The 15,718-nt window shown below is 43.7% G+C and overlaps 2 protein-coding genes across 3 annotated transcripts; both read left to right on the top strand.

The window, feature by feature from the left end:
• The first annotated feature begins 1 nt into the window (after position 1).
• HARS2 (histidyl-tRNA synthetase 2, mitochondrial) lies at positions 2-9,022 on the top strand. Of its 2 annotated transcripts, XR_006605343.1 has the most exons (14): positions 2-318; positions 1,744-1,818; positions 2,084-2,203; positions 2,329-2,424; positions 3,408-3,533; positions 3,629-3,736; positions 3,989-4,087; positions 4,379-4,472; positions 5,257-5,384; positions 5,477-5,716; positions 5,879-5,995; positions 6,197-6,343; positions 6,882-7,068; positions 8,928-9,022. XR_006605343.1 is itself a non-coding variant. In XM_004744775.3 (13 exons), the coding sequence occupies exons 1-13, from the start codon at positions 211-213 to the stop codon at positions 6,939-6,941; spliced, it is 1,518 nt and encodes a 505-aa protein (XP_004744832.1). In that variant the 5' UTR covers positions 2-210; the 3' UTR covers positions 6,942-7,683. The 2 variants fall into 2 exon arrangements, 1 of the variants encoding a protein (XP_004744832.1); XM_004744775.3 differs by lacking the exon at positions 8,928-9,022 and having other exon boundaries at positions 6,882-7,683.
• ZMAT2 (zinc finger matrin-type 2) lies at positions 8,441-14,647 on the top strand. Its single transcript, XM_004744777.3, has 6 exons — positions 8,441-8,594; positions 8,928-9,021; positions 10,755-10,878; positions 12,254-12,327; positions 12,779-12,924; positions 13,632-14,647. The coding sequence occupies exons 1-6, from the start codon at positions 8,577-8,579 to the stop codon at positions 13,773-13,775; spliced, it is 600 nt and encodes a 199-aa protein (XP_004744834.1). The 5' UTR covers positions 8,441-8,576; the 3' UTR covers positions 13,776-14,647.
• The last annotated feature ends 1,071 nt before the right edge of the window (positions 14,648-15,718 follow it).

Here is a 15,718-nt window from a genome sequence, read left to right as displayed (position 1 = left end):
CGGCTACTACCGGAAGTGTTGAAGCTGAAACGGAGCCCGTGAGGTCTAGAGCCGCCTTTCAGTCTTTGGAAGATGCGGAAGTGATCGCGTTTTCGCCGGTGCCACGGCTAACCTCTACAGTTGTCTGCACCCTCACTAGGGTGGGGTCCGACCTGCCTCGTTCCCAGGTCCTTTGGCTCCTGTCTCGGAAAGGCGGCCTCCTGTTACACGATGCCCTCGTTCGGACTCCGGCACAGGAGGGCCTGGGCTTCACTGTTGAGCCAGCTCCTGCGACCGTCCGGTCTTGTGTGCATCAGGGAGGTACATTTTCATAGTCAGGTGAGCCAGATTGAGTGGTCAGTTGCGGCAGGATATCCAAGTCTGAAAGCATGGACTCGCAGCGGGCAGTCCAGTAGTACAGTCGGGTTTTTTTGAGTAGTTTACCGGTACTGAACTAAGCATTTTAGATGCTTTGTCAGTTAATCCTCATAGCAATCTTGAGAAGTTGGGATTATTTCCATTTTACAGTTGAGGAAACAGTCTGCAAGGTTAAATGACTTATCTACGGATACATAGTGAGGGAGCATTTTTAACATAGGCCCAGCAATCCCTGAGGTGAACCTCTTGGGGTCAAATACATTCTTAAGCAAAGTATATAAATAGTCCCATTAAGTGAGATGACTGAAGACCAAAGGTATACTGAGTTCACATTAGAGTTTACCTCAAAATAAGCTCCCCCCTCCCAGCCGCCGAAAAAGAAACGCCAAAACAAACCACTTTGCGGTTTTTAGAAATTTGGGGATTTTGGAATTGCAGAGGAAGGACCGTGGACTTGAACTGCCATCCTTTGGAGGAGACAATCCGCCAAAAGAAGGAACTACCACACTCTCTATATTTCTGGAAGGACATACAGCCTGCTCCTAATAAACAAAATTACCAATTCAGTTTTACTTTGGTAAAGACCCTAGCAGATCCTTTGTGCTATCCTGAACAGCAGTGTTACTAATTTTCAGTTAGAGCATCCTACCAGTCTGATTTTTTTAGTTCAGTTTGGATAGCCATTTCCTATTCTCTCCTCAACCAGGCATGTTCTGCGTTCCCTTCTGTCTTTAGGTTACTTTTTCCATGTCTCTAAGCCTAATGACCATTGCTTCTGTATTAAAAATTCATGTTCATGTGTTTGCTCTTTGAGTTGGAACTAAGAATTAGAGATCATACTAATCCCTACTCCTAGATGGTTGGTGGCATTACTGGTAGGTTGTTCTGTGCCTTCATTGTTGTTGGGTGCTTAAGCTTTTCCAGACCTTTAAAAAGCCCAAATACAGGGTATTCATTTAAAAACTCCAAATATTGGGGCACCTGGGTGGCTCAGTGGGTTAAGCCTCTGCCTTCGGTTCAGGTCATGACCTCAAGGTCGTGGGATCAAGCCCCACATCAGGCTCTCTGCTTGGCAGGGAGCCTGCTTTCCTCTCTCTCTGCCTGCGTCTCTGCCTACTTGTGATCTCTGTCTGTCAAATAAATAAATTTAAAAAATCTTTTAAAAAACCCTCCAAATATGATAAAGATGTTATCTTATTTGTATTAAGTATATAGTGCAAATATGATGCATGTTTTGGAGGGAGGCGGAGACTGAAATGGATAAAACAGTGTTCAGGTTGTCTGTTGCTCAAGACCAGAGGTCTTTTCATGTCTGGTGATAGGGCAAGAGATGTCCCAAGTCTGGCTAGTCTTGTGGCTCACATCTCACATTCTATTTTCTGCCAGGTTTCAGAGGCAGTGATAACGTCCCAACTGAAACCACATCGAGAAAAATCAAATTTTATTATTAAGACACCAAAGGTAATGCCCTTTGCCCCACTCTGTCCTATTAGAGTGCCTTGGAGGACTGCCCTCTGCTCTGCTTGTCTCTTCCTAATCCATCTTAATGTCTTTTAAGATTAGGTTTTAAAAAGTCACTATTCTAGAGATACTGATGAGGCTCAGTCAGCTGAACTCAAAAGAGATTTCAACTACTGATTTTCAATTACAGGTGTTGTTTAACCCTTTGTCTTAAATGATCTTGTTTTTTGTCTGTGTTTTCACCATGACTACTTTTGGTATCTAGGGCACCAGAGATCTTAGTCCCCAGCAGATGGTTATAAGGGAGAAAATTCTTGATATGGTGGTTGGCTGCTTTAAACGTCACGGAGCAAAGAGATTAGATACTCCAGCATTTGAACTTAAGGTAAGAAGAGAAAAGAGAGTGCTGGAACTCCATTTCTTTTCTTGCCTTCAGTTTCCCAAAGAGCTTTTAGCCTGTTTTCTGGAGTCCTCCTTTGAACTCTGGTGGTTTTTGTTTGATCCCTGCAGGAAATGCTCACTGAGAAGTATGGAGAGGACTCTGGGCTAATCTATGATCTGAAGGATCAAGGTGGAGAGCTGTTGTCCCTGCGCTATGACCTTACTGTATCTTTCTGAGTGTTAGGAGACTGACATCTCTTTCCAAATCCAGAGGGTTTTCTTTGACAAAAGGGACAGCAGTGCCTCTAGGATCTATAGGTCTGTTTGCATTAGCCTTTACTTCCAGTTTTTCCCAGAAGGCAATTCTGCCAGCAGAGCCTGGCCTGAAACATTCATTTAACTTTCATTGTGTATCAGACTCCCTTGAGGAAGATTGCAGAAATACAGATTTCTGGACCTTATCCCCAGATATTAATTCTGTACCTGGATTGGGGTTCAGCAATCTAATAATCTGCATTTTATTTATTTATTTATTTTAAAAAAGATTTTATTTATTTATTTGACAGACAGAGATCACAAGTAGGCAGAGAGGCAGGCAGAGAGAGAGGAGGAAGCAGGCTCCCTGCGGGTGCGGGGCTTGATCCCAGGACCCTGGGATCTTGACCTGAGCCGAAGGCAGAGGCTTTAACCCACTGAGCCACCCAGGCGCCCCTAACAATCTGCATTTTAAACAGGCACTGGGGTCATGAAGAGGTGGGTGGTTCTCAACCTATACTTTAAGAAACGTTGGCATTAAAAAAAAAGAAAGAGAAGAAGAGAAAAAAAAAATTGACATAGAAGTTGCAGGCAAATCCAGGTTCTGAAACTTTACTATTTTGAAATGGTTGAGAATTGATCTGAATGGGAAGGAATAGCCCATGCTTGGAGTTCTTGGGTCATTTTTATCTCATAGAGTGAGCAGCAGGCCAATTTCCTCTGCTTTTTTACTGAACTTGCACTTTTGCTTGATGGGGTTCCTTCATTCATTTATATATATTGAATGTCAAGCACTTCTAGACCTTGGGGATAGTGGGAAACAAGACAGAACGTCCTTGTTTTCATCCTAGTGGATGAGATCCAGTTGGTAATGGCCCAGTTCTCCCAAATGTCTGTACACTGGGCCCAAGCTTTGGAGGCAGTATGCTTTCTCCTTAACCTCTTTATGTGAGGTTCCTTTTGCTCGTTATCTTGCTATGAATAAAGTGAAGAGGATGAAACGCTACCATGTTGGAAAGGTGTGGCGGCGAGAGAGCCCAACCATAGTCCAAGGTCGCTACAGGGAGTTCTGCCAGTGTGTAAGTGACCAGCATTGATACAGGTTTGGGGATCTGCAACCTGGGAATTGGCTGCTCAGTGAAGATTTCGTTTTTCCCCTTTTTTTTTGCTGCAGGATTTTGACATTGCTGGTCAGTTTGACCCTATGATCCCCGATGCAGAGTGCTTAAAGATTATGTGTGAAATCCTAAGTGGGTTGCAGTTGGGGGACTTTCTCATTAAGGTGAGACTAGGGCTGAGGACTGAAGGGAGAAGTCTGGATTTGATCTGGGTGCCCTCCTAAAACATAGGTGACTCCAGCCCTTAAGCCTGTAGACCTGGGACTTTCTCAGTACAGCTGTTATATTTTGTCTATATAGTGATGCTGTGGAAATTATTTTCTGTCCTTTTTATGAGACAGGCTAACAGGGACTGCTCTTGTTTTGAGGGAAAGCACATGGACAAGGGACTGGGGTTATTTCCACTGAGTTCACAGGTCAATGATCGGCGGATTTTGGATGGGATGTTGGCTGTCTGTGGTGTTCCTGAAAGCAAGTTCCATGCCATCTGCTCCTCAATAGACAAACTAGACAAGGTAACTAAAAAGACATGCTTCAGTAGACCATATCAGAATCTCTGCCCTGCCCTGAAATCTGTACCCCTAGAAAAAAATAAGGAGACAATAGCTGGAAATGAGCTTTCTCTGGGGAAGGTAAGGAGATATTCTGAAGCAAGACCTGAACTTTGTTGTGCAAAAGCTTTGTTGACTGACTGCATTTTCTAAGTTGTCTCCGACTTTGTTGAGTATAGTGTTAGCTAGTCGTGACATTTCCAGTTAGATGAAGAAGGATCTTGGAAGTGGGCTAATGTTTGGGTATTTGTGCAGATATCGTGGAATGATGTAAGACACGAGATGGTGGCAAAGAAAGGCCTGGCTCCTGAAGTGGCTGATAGAATTGGTGACTATGTTCAATGTCATGGTAAGAACCAGCATTTTCAGAGTTATTGATCAAACTGAGGGGGAGGTATGTACAACTTCTATCTCTGAAACAGCTCCTTTCTTTCTTTCTTTCTTTCTTTTTTTTTTTTTAAGATTTTATTTATTTATTTGGTGGAGAGAGAAATCACAAGTAGGCAGAGAGGTAGGCAGAGAGGTCGGCAGAGAGTGGGGGGAAGTAGACTGTTTGCTGAGCACAGAGCCCAATGTGGGGCTCGATCCCAGGACCCTGAGTTCATGACCTGACCCGAAGGCAGAGGCTTAACCCACTGAGCCACCTAGGTGCCCCTGAAATAGCTCCTTTCCAAAGATAAGCTAAGTGCCAGAGTCTGGCTTGAATTTAATTTCTCTTTTACTTAGTGTAATAAACACTTTATGTCTTCAGATGGCAAAGGCAGAGGAGGAGAGTCTGGTCATAAGAGATCAGGACTTTTTTTTTTTAATGACTCTATTTTAAAAATTTTGTTTATTTATTTGACAGAGAGAGAGAGAGATCACAAGTAGGCAGAGAGGCAGGCATAGAGAGAGGGGGAAGCACGCTCCTCGCTGAGCAGAGAGCCCGATGCGGGGCTCGATCCCAGGACCCTGAGATCATGACCTGAGCCAAAGGCAGAGGCTTAACCCACTGAGCCACCCATGAGCCCAGGATTTTTTTTTTTTTTTTAAATAAGAAAGTGAGGATTAGCTGGAGCATATTAAGAATAAATTTGGGTAAAACACTTCTGGGTGAAAGCACAGATCTTATTTCTCCCCATATATCTCCCCAGGTGGGGTATCCTTAATAGAGGAAATGTTGCAGGATTCTAGACTATCCCAGAACAAGCAGGCCCTAGAGGGCTTGGGGGACTTGAAGCTGCTATTTGAATACCTGACTTTATTTGGAATTGCTGAGAAGGTAAGCTGAATTGGGAGGGGACTTCCTGGTGAACTTTGGGGTTCTTAGTGTTCTGAGTCTTTTTTGGACTTATTATAGTCTTGTTCCCACAGATCTCTTTTGACCTAAGCCTAGCTCGGGGACTGGACTACTATACTGGAGTGATCTACGAAGCAGTGCTACTACAGACCCCAGCTCAGTCTGAGGAGTCCCTCAATGTGGGCAGTGTGGCTGCTGGTGGACGCTATGATGGGTTGGTGGGCATGTTTAACCCCAAGGGCCACAAAGTGCCGTGTGTGGGGCTCAGTATTGGGGTGGAGCGAATCTTCACCATTTTGGAACAGAGGATAAAGGTAGGTACTAGGTAGGGGTGGGGTGGAGCTGGAGACTAAAAACTCATGTTTGTGGATATACAGTTGGACTGTTTTCTGATGATTCTTTATGTCTTTTTTTTTTAATTACTTATGCACAGGAAGTTGTTTATTAGTTTTACTTTCTTCTCTCTCTTTAATCAGACTTCTGGTCAGAAGATACGGACCACAGAGACCCAAGTGTTTGTGGCTACACCACAGAAGAACTTTCTTCATGAACGGTTGAAGCTAATTTCAGAGCTTTGGGATGCTGGGATCAAGGTATAGTAGAATTGATATCCAAGTCATCTAGGTATGTGTGGCCATTCAGGTGGCCATTTCTACCTAAAGCCTAAGGCGGAACTCAAAACCTTCTTTTCACTAAAGTATCTTCTGGTAGGAGAGCTAGCTCCTTACTTCTTTGTAAATGCTTGAGGAGTGTGGTCACTTTTAAGCCTCTTATTCTGTGTTCACCCTTTCCAGGCAGAGCTGCTGTATAAGAACAACCCGAAACTACTAACTCAACTGCACTACTGTGAGCACATGGCTATTCCATTGGTGGTCATTATTGGTGAGCAAGAACTTAAAGAAGGCGTAATCAAACTTCGTTCAGTGGCCAGCAGGGAGGAGGTGAGTGGGGGAGTAGAAGGAACCTTAGATTCTTTAAGAAATATGTATCTTATGGCTGAGGAAGTACTTTCAGGGTTAATAGTGATAGAGAAGAATGAAGAGCCACACAGGCAATCTTTTAGCCAGTTAGGGTTAGGTAGGTGGGCAGAAGGACAGATGAAATTTTTTTTTTTTTAGATTTTATTTATATTTTGACCGAGAGAGAAATCACAAGTAGGCAGAGGCAGGCGGAGAGAGAGAGGGGGAAGCAGCTCCCCACTGAGCAGAGAGCCTGGTGCAGGGCTTGATCCCAGGACCCTGAGATCATGACCTGAGCCGAAGGCAGAAGCTTTAACCCACTGAGCCATCCAGGCACCCCGGAATCTCTTTAGTCTTAAGTGCATACGTTCTCTAGTTCAGCTTGAAGCCCACGCTTCTTCCTACTGGTTAAATAAGTAGTGGGAACAGATGCAGGATAAAATGAATTTGGAAATGCAGTGACTAAGAAGCTAGTATTACACTCTGTTGTTTGTCACATGAAGGTTCTCTTACTTTACAGGTGGCCATTAAACGGGAAAGTCTTGTGACTGAAATTCAGAAGAGACTATCTGAGTCTTAATCCTTGCCTGCTTGCCATCTGCTGCTCTTTCTAGAAGGTGTTTCTTCTAGGACTGAGTTCCTGATGGACTTCACAACTGCTGGCCAGGATGAGTGACAAGTTCCTCTGCCTCCTCCATCCTTTCTGGGTACAGAACTGTAGAAGGCCCTGAGGATTCCTGGGCTAGTGTGAGCAGCTATTCTGCATGGTTGCAGATGGCTGGTATGTGAAAGAGGCATGCTTTAACTGCAGAGACAGATGGCAGATTTGAAGTGCTATTGAATGCTACCAAGAGGTGCCGAGATGGTTGCTTTGAGCAAGGCTTTAGGACAGTTGCCTCAGGCCGAGACCATTGAGATCAGAAGTCAGGTACTTAATCTTCCACTATGGCTTCTGACCAAATTTGGGGAAATTTGTCCACAACCTTCCCTTGGCTTGTCCAGGGAGTTTTGGGAGACAGCAAAGAGGGGGCAAATGGCTGCTTTCTCCTTTGTTTGAGGACAAAAATGCTGTCCTAACGGTATAGTAGTGCTCATTTTGACATGTAATCTGTCTAGTCCACACTCTTAATAGAGTGAGGCTGTCTTTATAGTAATCTTGAATGTTGAATTCAATAGGTGACTGAGAAAATGGTCTAATCTTTTGAGATTTTGGAAATCATTTCCTGTGCCAGAATTATTGCTTGTCTATATTCTGTGTTCTCCTATGGAGGTGGCTGTTCTAGAAGTGAATGGATAATACATTAAATAAAATATTAAATGTAGTAGTTTGGATGATTTGTTATCAGGAGATTGTTTTGCATTGGCTGTAGAAAATGCTGGAGTGTACACTGGAGAATTCTGAGAGCTAGGAGCAACCTCCAGGTGTGATGCTTCTGTATTAAGTGAAGGGAGCAGTCAGTTCCCCAGTGCTCCCCACTGTCCCTTCCTCCCCAACTTGGAGACACAGTCATGTCTAAATCAACATATAGTGAACTGTCTGCCAGAGTTCTTCACCCTGCGGCTGATGACTGTAGGCTAATGACTGGCCTTTCCAAGTCCAATCATGTTGACTAAATTGTGCCCTATAGATTGAATGACTATAAAGTTCCTCCCAGAAGGAAAGATGAATTAACCGAAGGGTGATAATATTGCTTCAAAAATAAAGAGACATTGTGCAAAAAATGCTTTCTGTATGTGCGCTGGGGAGGCTGCAACTTTTAAAAACACTGGTGTCGGGGCCATATCTTTAGTGCATACGGGTAAATGGGGCAGCTGCAGGCTCCTGATAACCCATTAGACCCTAAAGAAAATTTCGAAACTCTTGGCAAACGCACACAAAATTGATTAGACTAGGTCAAAGGGCACCGATATAAACCGTGTCGTTCTTTGTAAAATGGACGAGTTGAACTGAATCAGTCCTTTGATGATGCTTGTTTAGAAAGCCAAGGCGAAAACATTTGTAGGCGCCCTTACTTCCGTGTTGCTTCACATTCTCCATGCGCATGCGCCATTTCCTCGGTGCAGAGGCGGGGCCGACAAGCTTGTTTTAGAAGCCCTCCAGTCCTTAGCTCGTTTAGAACGCGAGACTCTAACTTTATTGGAGGGCAAGCTTGCTTTACGGCTCGGGGCCGCTTTTTACGTCATTTTCCGGCTTCCCATTCACTTCGCAGTGAAGATGGCGTCGGGTAGCGGGGTAGGTGTTGTGTGTGAAGAGGCTTTGGTTGGGGGGCAGAGGGTGGCTTCTCAGCGCGGAATATCCTGACCCGACTGGCTTCTCAACACCTTTTTGCGGTCCAGTGTCCCGGGTTCAAGAACTTCCCCGTGGGGTCCTGGCGGAGGGTCTATGGACTCCCGGCGGTCTTTTGGGTTAGGGTCTTGAGGCCACCTCAGCCTCCTGGTGCGGTCCGGAAAGTCTTCGCTCTGTACAGGTCCAGGGGACGCCTTGCCAGCGTGGACGCGGTTCCCTCCGTTTCTCTAGGGGTCGGATATGATTAGCAGCGAATCTTGAGCGCTTTTCTCCTTACAGACAAAAAACTTGGACTTTCGCCGAAAGTGGGACAAAGATGAATATGAGAAACTCGCCGAAAAGAGGCTCACGGAAGAGAGAGAAAAGAAGGATGGTGGGTGCCTGCTCCATCAAGGGCCATGGGTATCGTAGAAGCGAAGCCATAGCTGGAGAACGGGTGGGAAGTTGAAATGCGATGTCCTCATACCCTGTGTATCCTCTGGCACAGTGTTGCCTCCCTGGTTCTGGATTTCTTAATGTAGAAAATGAGAGCGAGGAAATGGACTGAAGCAGTGTTGAGGTGTTTTCCAGCTCTGTTTCCTCTACTTTCTTTGTCGTCCTTTTGCTTAGCTCATTTCCTCCTTTCCTCAAGTATGGAGAGGACAGTAGAATCCTTAGTAGAGAAATGACTTTCGCAGCTGTGCATTACTGCTACTGAAGATACTATTTCACTTGAAGTCACTTAAGGGGAAGAAGAACATAATAATCAGGACCTTCCCCTCCCTATAACCTGAGAAGAGCAAGGGTACTCACCAACGACCGTGTGATTATTTCAGCTGGTGGTTAGTGGTACTGTTCCCTATGTTTTGTACAGTGTCAGGGAGTTGGTTCTTCTTTCCTAGGTAGAGATTCCACTATACAAAAAGAAATACTATTTTTTTCATCTGTATTCAAACATATGCATTCTTCTTTCACTTCACTTCTACACCACCTTGCACACACTAGTCCTTTTAGTTTTTTTTTTTTTTTTTAAGATTTTATTTATTTATTTGACAGAGAGAGATCACAAGTAGGCAGAGAGGCAGGCACAGAGAGAGAGGAGGAAGCAGGCTCCCTGCTGAGCAGAGAGCCAGACGTGGGACTCGATCCCAGGACCCTGCGATCATGACCCGAGCCGAAGGCAGCGGCTTAACCCACTGAGCCACCCAGGCGCCCCTAATCCTTTTAGTTTTGATATAATTTATACAGTAGTGCCAAGTATGTGACAGGTATTTCCTGAATGTTGGTCCCCTTTAAAAAATTTTCCCCAGTCTTCCAAAGATTACTTTTGTGTTGTACTTGGGATATCTATCTGAAAGTATTACTGCCTATCCTTGCTTTTATTTAATTTTTTTAATCTTTTTTTTTTCTTTTAAGATTTTATTTATTTGAGAGTGAGTGCACAAGCAGGGTGAGGGGCAGAGGGAGAATAAGACTTCCCGCTGAGCAGGGAGCCCGATGCGGGACTTGATCCTAGAACTCTGGGATCATGACCTGAAATGAACTGAAGGCAGATGCTTAACCAGCTGAGCCACCCAGGTGCCCCTCCTTGCTTTTCTTTTAAAAGTTTGCTTTTTGTGAAAATTAAGAACCCCCTTCAGTTCAGTTAATCAATAAATAAACTTTGCTTTTAGACTTGTTGGTTTTTATTTTTTAATTTTTTTTTAAGATTTTATTTATCTGACTAACAGATATCACAAGTAGGCAGAGAGGCAGGCAGAGTGGGGAGGGGGGTGGAAGCAGGCTCCCTGCCGTGCAGAGAGCCTGTTGTGGGGCTAGATCCCAGGACCCTGAGATGATGACCTGAGCCTAAGGCAGAGGCTTAACTCACTGAGCCATCCAGGTGCCCTTAGACTTGTTGGTTTTAAAGTGATAAAAAGTCTGGAGAGCTTAGGGATTGCTTTTCATTTTTCCTTTGTTGAGATTTTCACTAGCTGCTGCTAGAGGTTCTCACTGTTCCCTTGGTTCAGGCTCAAGAAAGAAATGAGAGTAGATATCTGTATTTTGGGTTGCATGCATTTTTTTTCCCTTTCTGCTTAAGGAACTGTAATATTAAAGGGACTTCTTTCTCTACTATAATAATTTTAGGAAAACCAGTGCAGCCAGTCAAACGGGAGCTTCTCCGACATAGAGACTATAAGGTGGACCTGGAATCCAAGCTTGGCAAGACAATTGTCATTACCAAGACCACGCCGCAATCTGAGATGGGAGGGTGAGTGACTTTTCATCTTTCTCAGGAGCTAAAAATAGGTTAAATAAACTGTCTGTGTTGGTTTTAGCAAGTGTTGAGGAGGTTTTCTGGCCCCAGGAAAACAACCATGTTACCTATAATTCTACCATTAGATTTTTCTTTCTTCCCCACCAAAGCCTCAATAAACATACTAATGTCTCTAAGCAGGGACCACTCTGTAGGCCTCTTCATATTAGCGCTGTAACTACTATTTCATATCTTAAAAGGAAAAAATGAAGGAAAGGACTATTAAAGACATTTCTAGGGGAGAGATTAGGTAGAGCTAGAGTGGAGCCTAGGAGCTGTTGATGGTGAATAAAGGGAGTTGAGGTTCCAGACTGGTGCAAAGTATTTTGTAGTTGTTACGGATTACTTGATTGTACACCTTCTTCCTAGAACAAGACTATAACCCATGGGAAGAAGTGTCCTGCAAGAACTTTAGTCTTTTGCCCACCACTATTTCTCTGTTTATTTAGGTTTTCTAGCAGGAGGGCAAAAATAGCAGTGAGTGACATGTCTTTGGGTTGCCTAGGAAACCCACTCATGTCATTTCTCTCTGTATTAGTTATCTATTGCTGTGTAAAATAACAAGTTCACCCAAAATTAAGCAGCATAAAATAGCAGGTAGCTCACAATTTCTGTGGGAAGTAATCTGGGAAAGACTTAACTCTGATTCTGGCTTAGGTTTTCACAAGGCTTCATTGAAGGTGTCTTCTAGGTCTGCATTCATTTGAGGCATAAGTGTGCCTGATTGATTTGATTCAAAGCTCTTTTCGTGTGACAGTGCTTTGGAGGCCTCTCCACAGTGCTGCTCACAATAAAGTAATTGCTTCCCCAGAATAAGACATAGACTAATACTGAAGCCACTTTTTTTTTTTTTTTAAATGTAACCTAATCTTGGAAATGCTATAGCATCACTTTTGAACTTTTAATATTTTACTTATTTATTTGAGAGAGAGAGCAGGAGCAGGCAGAGGGAGAAGCGAACTCCCTGCTGAGCAGGGAGCCAGACACAGGGCTCAGTCCCAGGACCCTGAGGTCATGAGCTGAGCCGAAGGTAGACACCTAACTGACTGAGCTGCTAGGCACCATGATGTATTCGTTTGGTTACTGATGAACCCTAGTACAAATTGGGAGGGGACATCCCAGGGTACAAATACCAGGAATTTAGGGGTCGTTGTGGGGCCCGTCTTAGAGGCTGGCTACCATATGCTTCTAAGAGGTAATACTTTATGAAAATGAGAAGTGTCTTCTTCTTGTAAAAAGGAAATTTACCTAAATATATGAGTTTGTTGGTTGAAAACATTAAGCTCTTATAGCTAGATTTGACACAAATGTGGTTTCTTCTATTTGCTAGGTATTACTGTAATGTCTGTGACTGTGTGGTGAAGGACTCTATCAACTTCCTGGATCACATTAATGGAAAGAAACGTAAGGCTTGGAGGTAGTTTGTGACTGGAGCTGGGACTGGATTTTGGAGGTGGGGTAGGAGAAAGGGTGGTTTCAACTGGATCTTTCTTTAATGCCCGAGAATTTCTCCAGTGGCTTCAGTACAGGGCATGCTTTACTTCATTATCTAATGTTTTTGGAGGCCCTGAGGTGAGACACTGTTCTAGGCTCTCAATAAGCCCAGACAGAGCGCTTCTCCAAGGCCTAGCTGTCCTGACGAGTGTGCATTTGCTAAGAAAGGGCAGTTGAAAGTCACTTGGATCTTGCTGTCTGTAGCTGCTGCTTCTGAGAATAAGTAAAACCAAGGGAGTTTTTTCCCAGTCATAATTATTTTTGATGTGTATTTTATGAGACTTTTTTAAATGTCAAAGAGTTTCTCAGGGGCTGAGGTTATTGTAATGCCATTACCTTTTTCTCTGTTGTTCCCACCCAGATCAGCGAAATCTGGGCATGTCTATGCGTGTGGAACGTTCCACCTTGGATCAGGTGAAGAAACGATTTGAAGTCAACAAGAAGAAGATGGAAGAGAAACAGAAAGATTATGATTTTGAGGAAAGAATGAAAGAGCTCAGAGAAGAGGTAAGGCTCTGCTAGCCTTCCCTCTTTTGTCCACCAGCTTTGAATTTCATATTATGAATTGTGAAGAGGCGCTCTTCTTTGTTCCACTCCCACCCTCAGAGGATAGATGTATCCTGAATTTCACTATATTGGGGGGAACATTTATTACCTTTGTTTGGGACTCTTGAAATCTGAAGGATATGGCTATAAACCTATCCTTTTTTTTCCTGGACTGTCTGGGCCTACTGTTTTTTTTTTTTTTTTAACTATAGCAGGGATTAAATATACCTAATCCCTAAGAGGCTCATGGAACCAGGCTGCCTGGGTCAGAATTCTATTTTCTTCACTTACTGGCTATGACTTTTGGGCGAGTTATTTAATCTCTCCCATCAGAGATCTTAGTTTATAATCTACAGAAAGTGTTTAGATCAATTACTGGCATATACTTTGTGCCCCAGAGTGATAGTTGCTATTATGTGGTTTTCCTTCCATAACTTTTTTAAGAACTAGAGATGAACTGGGATGTAGGATTGAGAAGTGCTCTTCACAGGCTAAAACTGCTCTTTTTTGTTCCTTAAAATCTTTACTGTGGCTTTTCCTCTGCTCTTGAAATTTTACTTGCCTTTAACTATTTTCTCCTAAAGATAGAAAGGAGTCTTGACACTCACTTGTCTCTTGCAACGTTTGGCTCAGGAGTCTGAACTGATTCTGAGTGATTTCCCCCCTAGGAGGAAAAGGCCAAAGCCTACAAGAAAGAGAAACAGAAGGAGAAGAAAAGGAGGGCTGAGGAGGACTTGACATTTGAGGAGGATGATGAGATGGCAGCTGTGATGGGCTTCTCTGGCTTTGGTTCCACCAAGAAGAGTTACTGAGGCTTTCCGTGCTTGGCTCTTTGCTAACTTTGTGTGTGGGGGGGGGGTGTCATTTTTGGGGGGGATACTTGGGAAAGTCCTTAAGAGCCACAATGGGGAGGTCTAGAGGGTGGATGTCTGTGGTTTCCCTCTACTTTGGGAGAGAGCACAGGATGCAAAGGTAATGCTGTGGCGTATTCCCTCAGTATGTCACTGGAGTCACAGGACCTCTGCCTGAGTTCCCAATAAAGAAAAACCTCTTCTGAGGCTGCTTTCCCAAAACTCCCCCTGTATCTTTCCCTCTTCATCTGTCCAATTTCTTCTCTGAGCATCCTACATTTTTCCTGTGTTTTCTCTCTGTTTTAATTTTGACTCTTGCTTAGCCTGCAGCAGAAGGATTTTCTGGGTCCCAGTGTCCAGTTGATAGCACATTTTTGAATAGCCCTCTTTCCCCCCCAACCCCCTGTGGTTCTTCACCACCTGTGCATGCATGTGTATTTCTGCCTGGGTCAGTGGTATGTGCGGGCGTGTGTGCATGAATTTGTCACATAGAGGGAGCCAGAGCTAGAACCTCAGAACATTGCTGCCTTGGGGTCTTATGTTCATGGCTCCCTCAGTGCATGTAACGGGAAATTAAATGGGACGAATGTTTGGTGTGGTTTTTGTCTGGTGAGTTTTTTAACCTTTCTTTTTCATATGTAGACTGTTCAGCTTTTCCTGTTTGTTTCATTTTGTTGAGGATTACTCTTTTTTTTTCTTTCTTGTGAGCAGGCTCTTGGAAGAACCTGTTTGATGCAAAAAAGAAAAAGGAAAAAAAAACCTTAATATGGGAACCCTTGGGTCTCAGAGACTGTTCAACATGTATAATAAATGGCATTGACTGGGCCTGTTAATTTGGTGGGAACATTCCATATTCTTCCCTGTGTATTGTTTTTTTTCTTCTTACACTGAATCTTTACATATAGACCTCCTTCTTTCTTCTCCCTTCATTTGAGCCCTGTCACTTTTTTTTTTTTTTTCCTAGGTTCCTTCAGCACGAGTTGTATTTTCCTCTGATGGGATGTGTGTCCGGAGGAGTCTGAACAGAACTTTCCCTATAATTTTAGCCTCCTTTGGTCTGTTTTTGGAAGAGTTTAGGGTTGAACTTAGTGTTTTCTTTACTATATGCAGTTATGCTAAGCACAGGATTACTTGGTTTTGGAACTTTTGACATTTGGGCCTGGTTAATTCTTTGTTGTGGAGGCTCTCTTGTGCATTTCAGGATGTTTTTAGCATTTCTCTAGCCTCTGCCTACTAGATGCTGGTAGCACCTCCTCCCCGAGTTTGACAGATAGGATGTGTCCCCTCAGTCCCATTGAGAAGCATTGATAAGCTGCCTTCCCTACTTTGGTCTCACTTGAGAATTGGATGACACATACTGCTTAACTGAAGAGAAAGCTTTGATATTCCCTGGATTGGGTGCTGTGCCAGATCCCAGGGTTACAGAGGGAAAAAAAAATCAGTCTCTTGAACAAACCAGCAATACTTACACAAACTCCAACTAGGTGAATTCTGTAATAACCTTTGGTGGTTCTGTACTCTGAAAAGTGGGCTCTGTGTGGGTTAGCAAGGCTGCCACCATATGGCTTATCTACATTCCCTGCCTCATTTAGCCCCTTGAAGCGTCTGAACCACCTGTGGGTCCCTTAAAGTACTATACTCTATCCTTTGGACTTTTGTACATAACTCCCTTGGTGCCAGGCATAACTTTTGCCTAATCACTGTGAATGTGTCTGTCTACTGGCTCAGAGTTTCACATAGAGTATTTTTTAGCCAATTGCAGACAGATTAATGGGTTCTTCCCTTGATAGGATTATGTGCTCTACAAGTCCTTCAAGTAATGCTCTACTCTAGTAGACTGGGCCCTTTTGCTTCCCCTTTCAAGGCAGGCTGGAGAAAGCATCAGCTGAGTTCCTTCTGTTTCT

The sequence above is a fragment of the Mustela putorius genome, unplaced genomic scaffold, assembly GCF_011764305.1.
Source record: "Mustela putorius furo isolate JIRA1106 unplaced genomic scaffold, ASM1176430v1.1 tig00000145_pilon_pilon_pilon, whole genome shotgun sequence".
In the NCBI taxonomy this organism is placed as follows: Eukaryota; Metazoa; Chordata; class Mammalia; order Carnivora; family Mustelidae; genus Mustela; species Mustela putorius.
Note: the sequence above shows the minus strand (reverse complement) of the source record. Positions and strands in the feature narration are given on the sequence as shown.

What these genes read in the sequence shown, in the direction of transcription:
- HARS2 (XM_004744775.3), top strand. Translation starts at nt 211, where the DNA reads ATGCCCTCGTTCGGACTCCGGCACAGGAGGGCCTGGGCTTCACTGTTG. An exon ending in AGGTACATTTTCATAGTCAG is followed by an intron (nt 319 to 1,743) that starts GTGAGCCAGATT and finishes ATTTTCTGCCAG; the next exon opens with GTTTCAGAGGCAGTGATAAC. An exon ending in TGACTATGTTCAATGTCATG is followed by an intron (nt 4,473 to 5,256) that starts GTAAGAACCAGC and finishes ATATCTCCCCAG; the next exon opens with GTGGGGTATCCTTAATAGAG.
- ZMAT2 (XM_004744777.3), top strand. An exon ending in CCGCAATCTGAGATGGGAGG is followed by an intron (nt 10,879 to 12,253) that starts GTGAGTGACTTT and finishes TCTATTTGCTAG; the next exon opens with GTATTACTGTAATGTCTGTG. An exon ending in TGAAAGAGCTCAGAGAAGAG is followed by an intron (nt 12,925 to 13,631) that starts GTAAGGCTCTGC and finishes TTTCCCCCCTAG; the next exon opens with GAGGAAAAGGCCAAAGCCTA.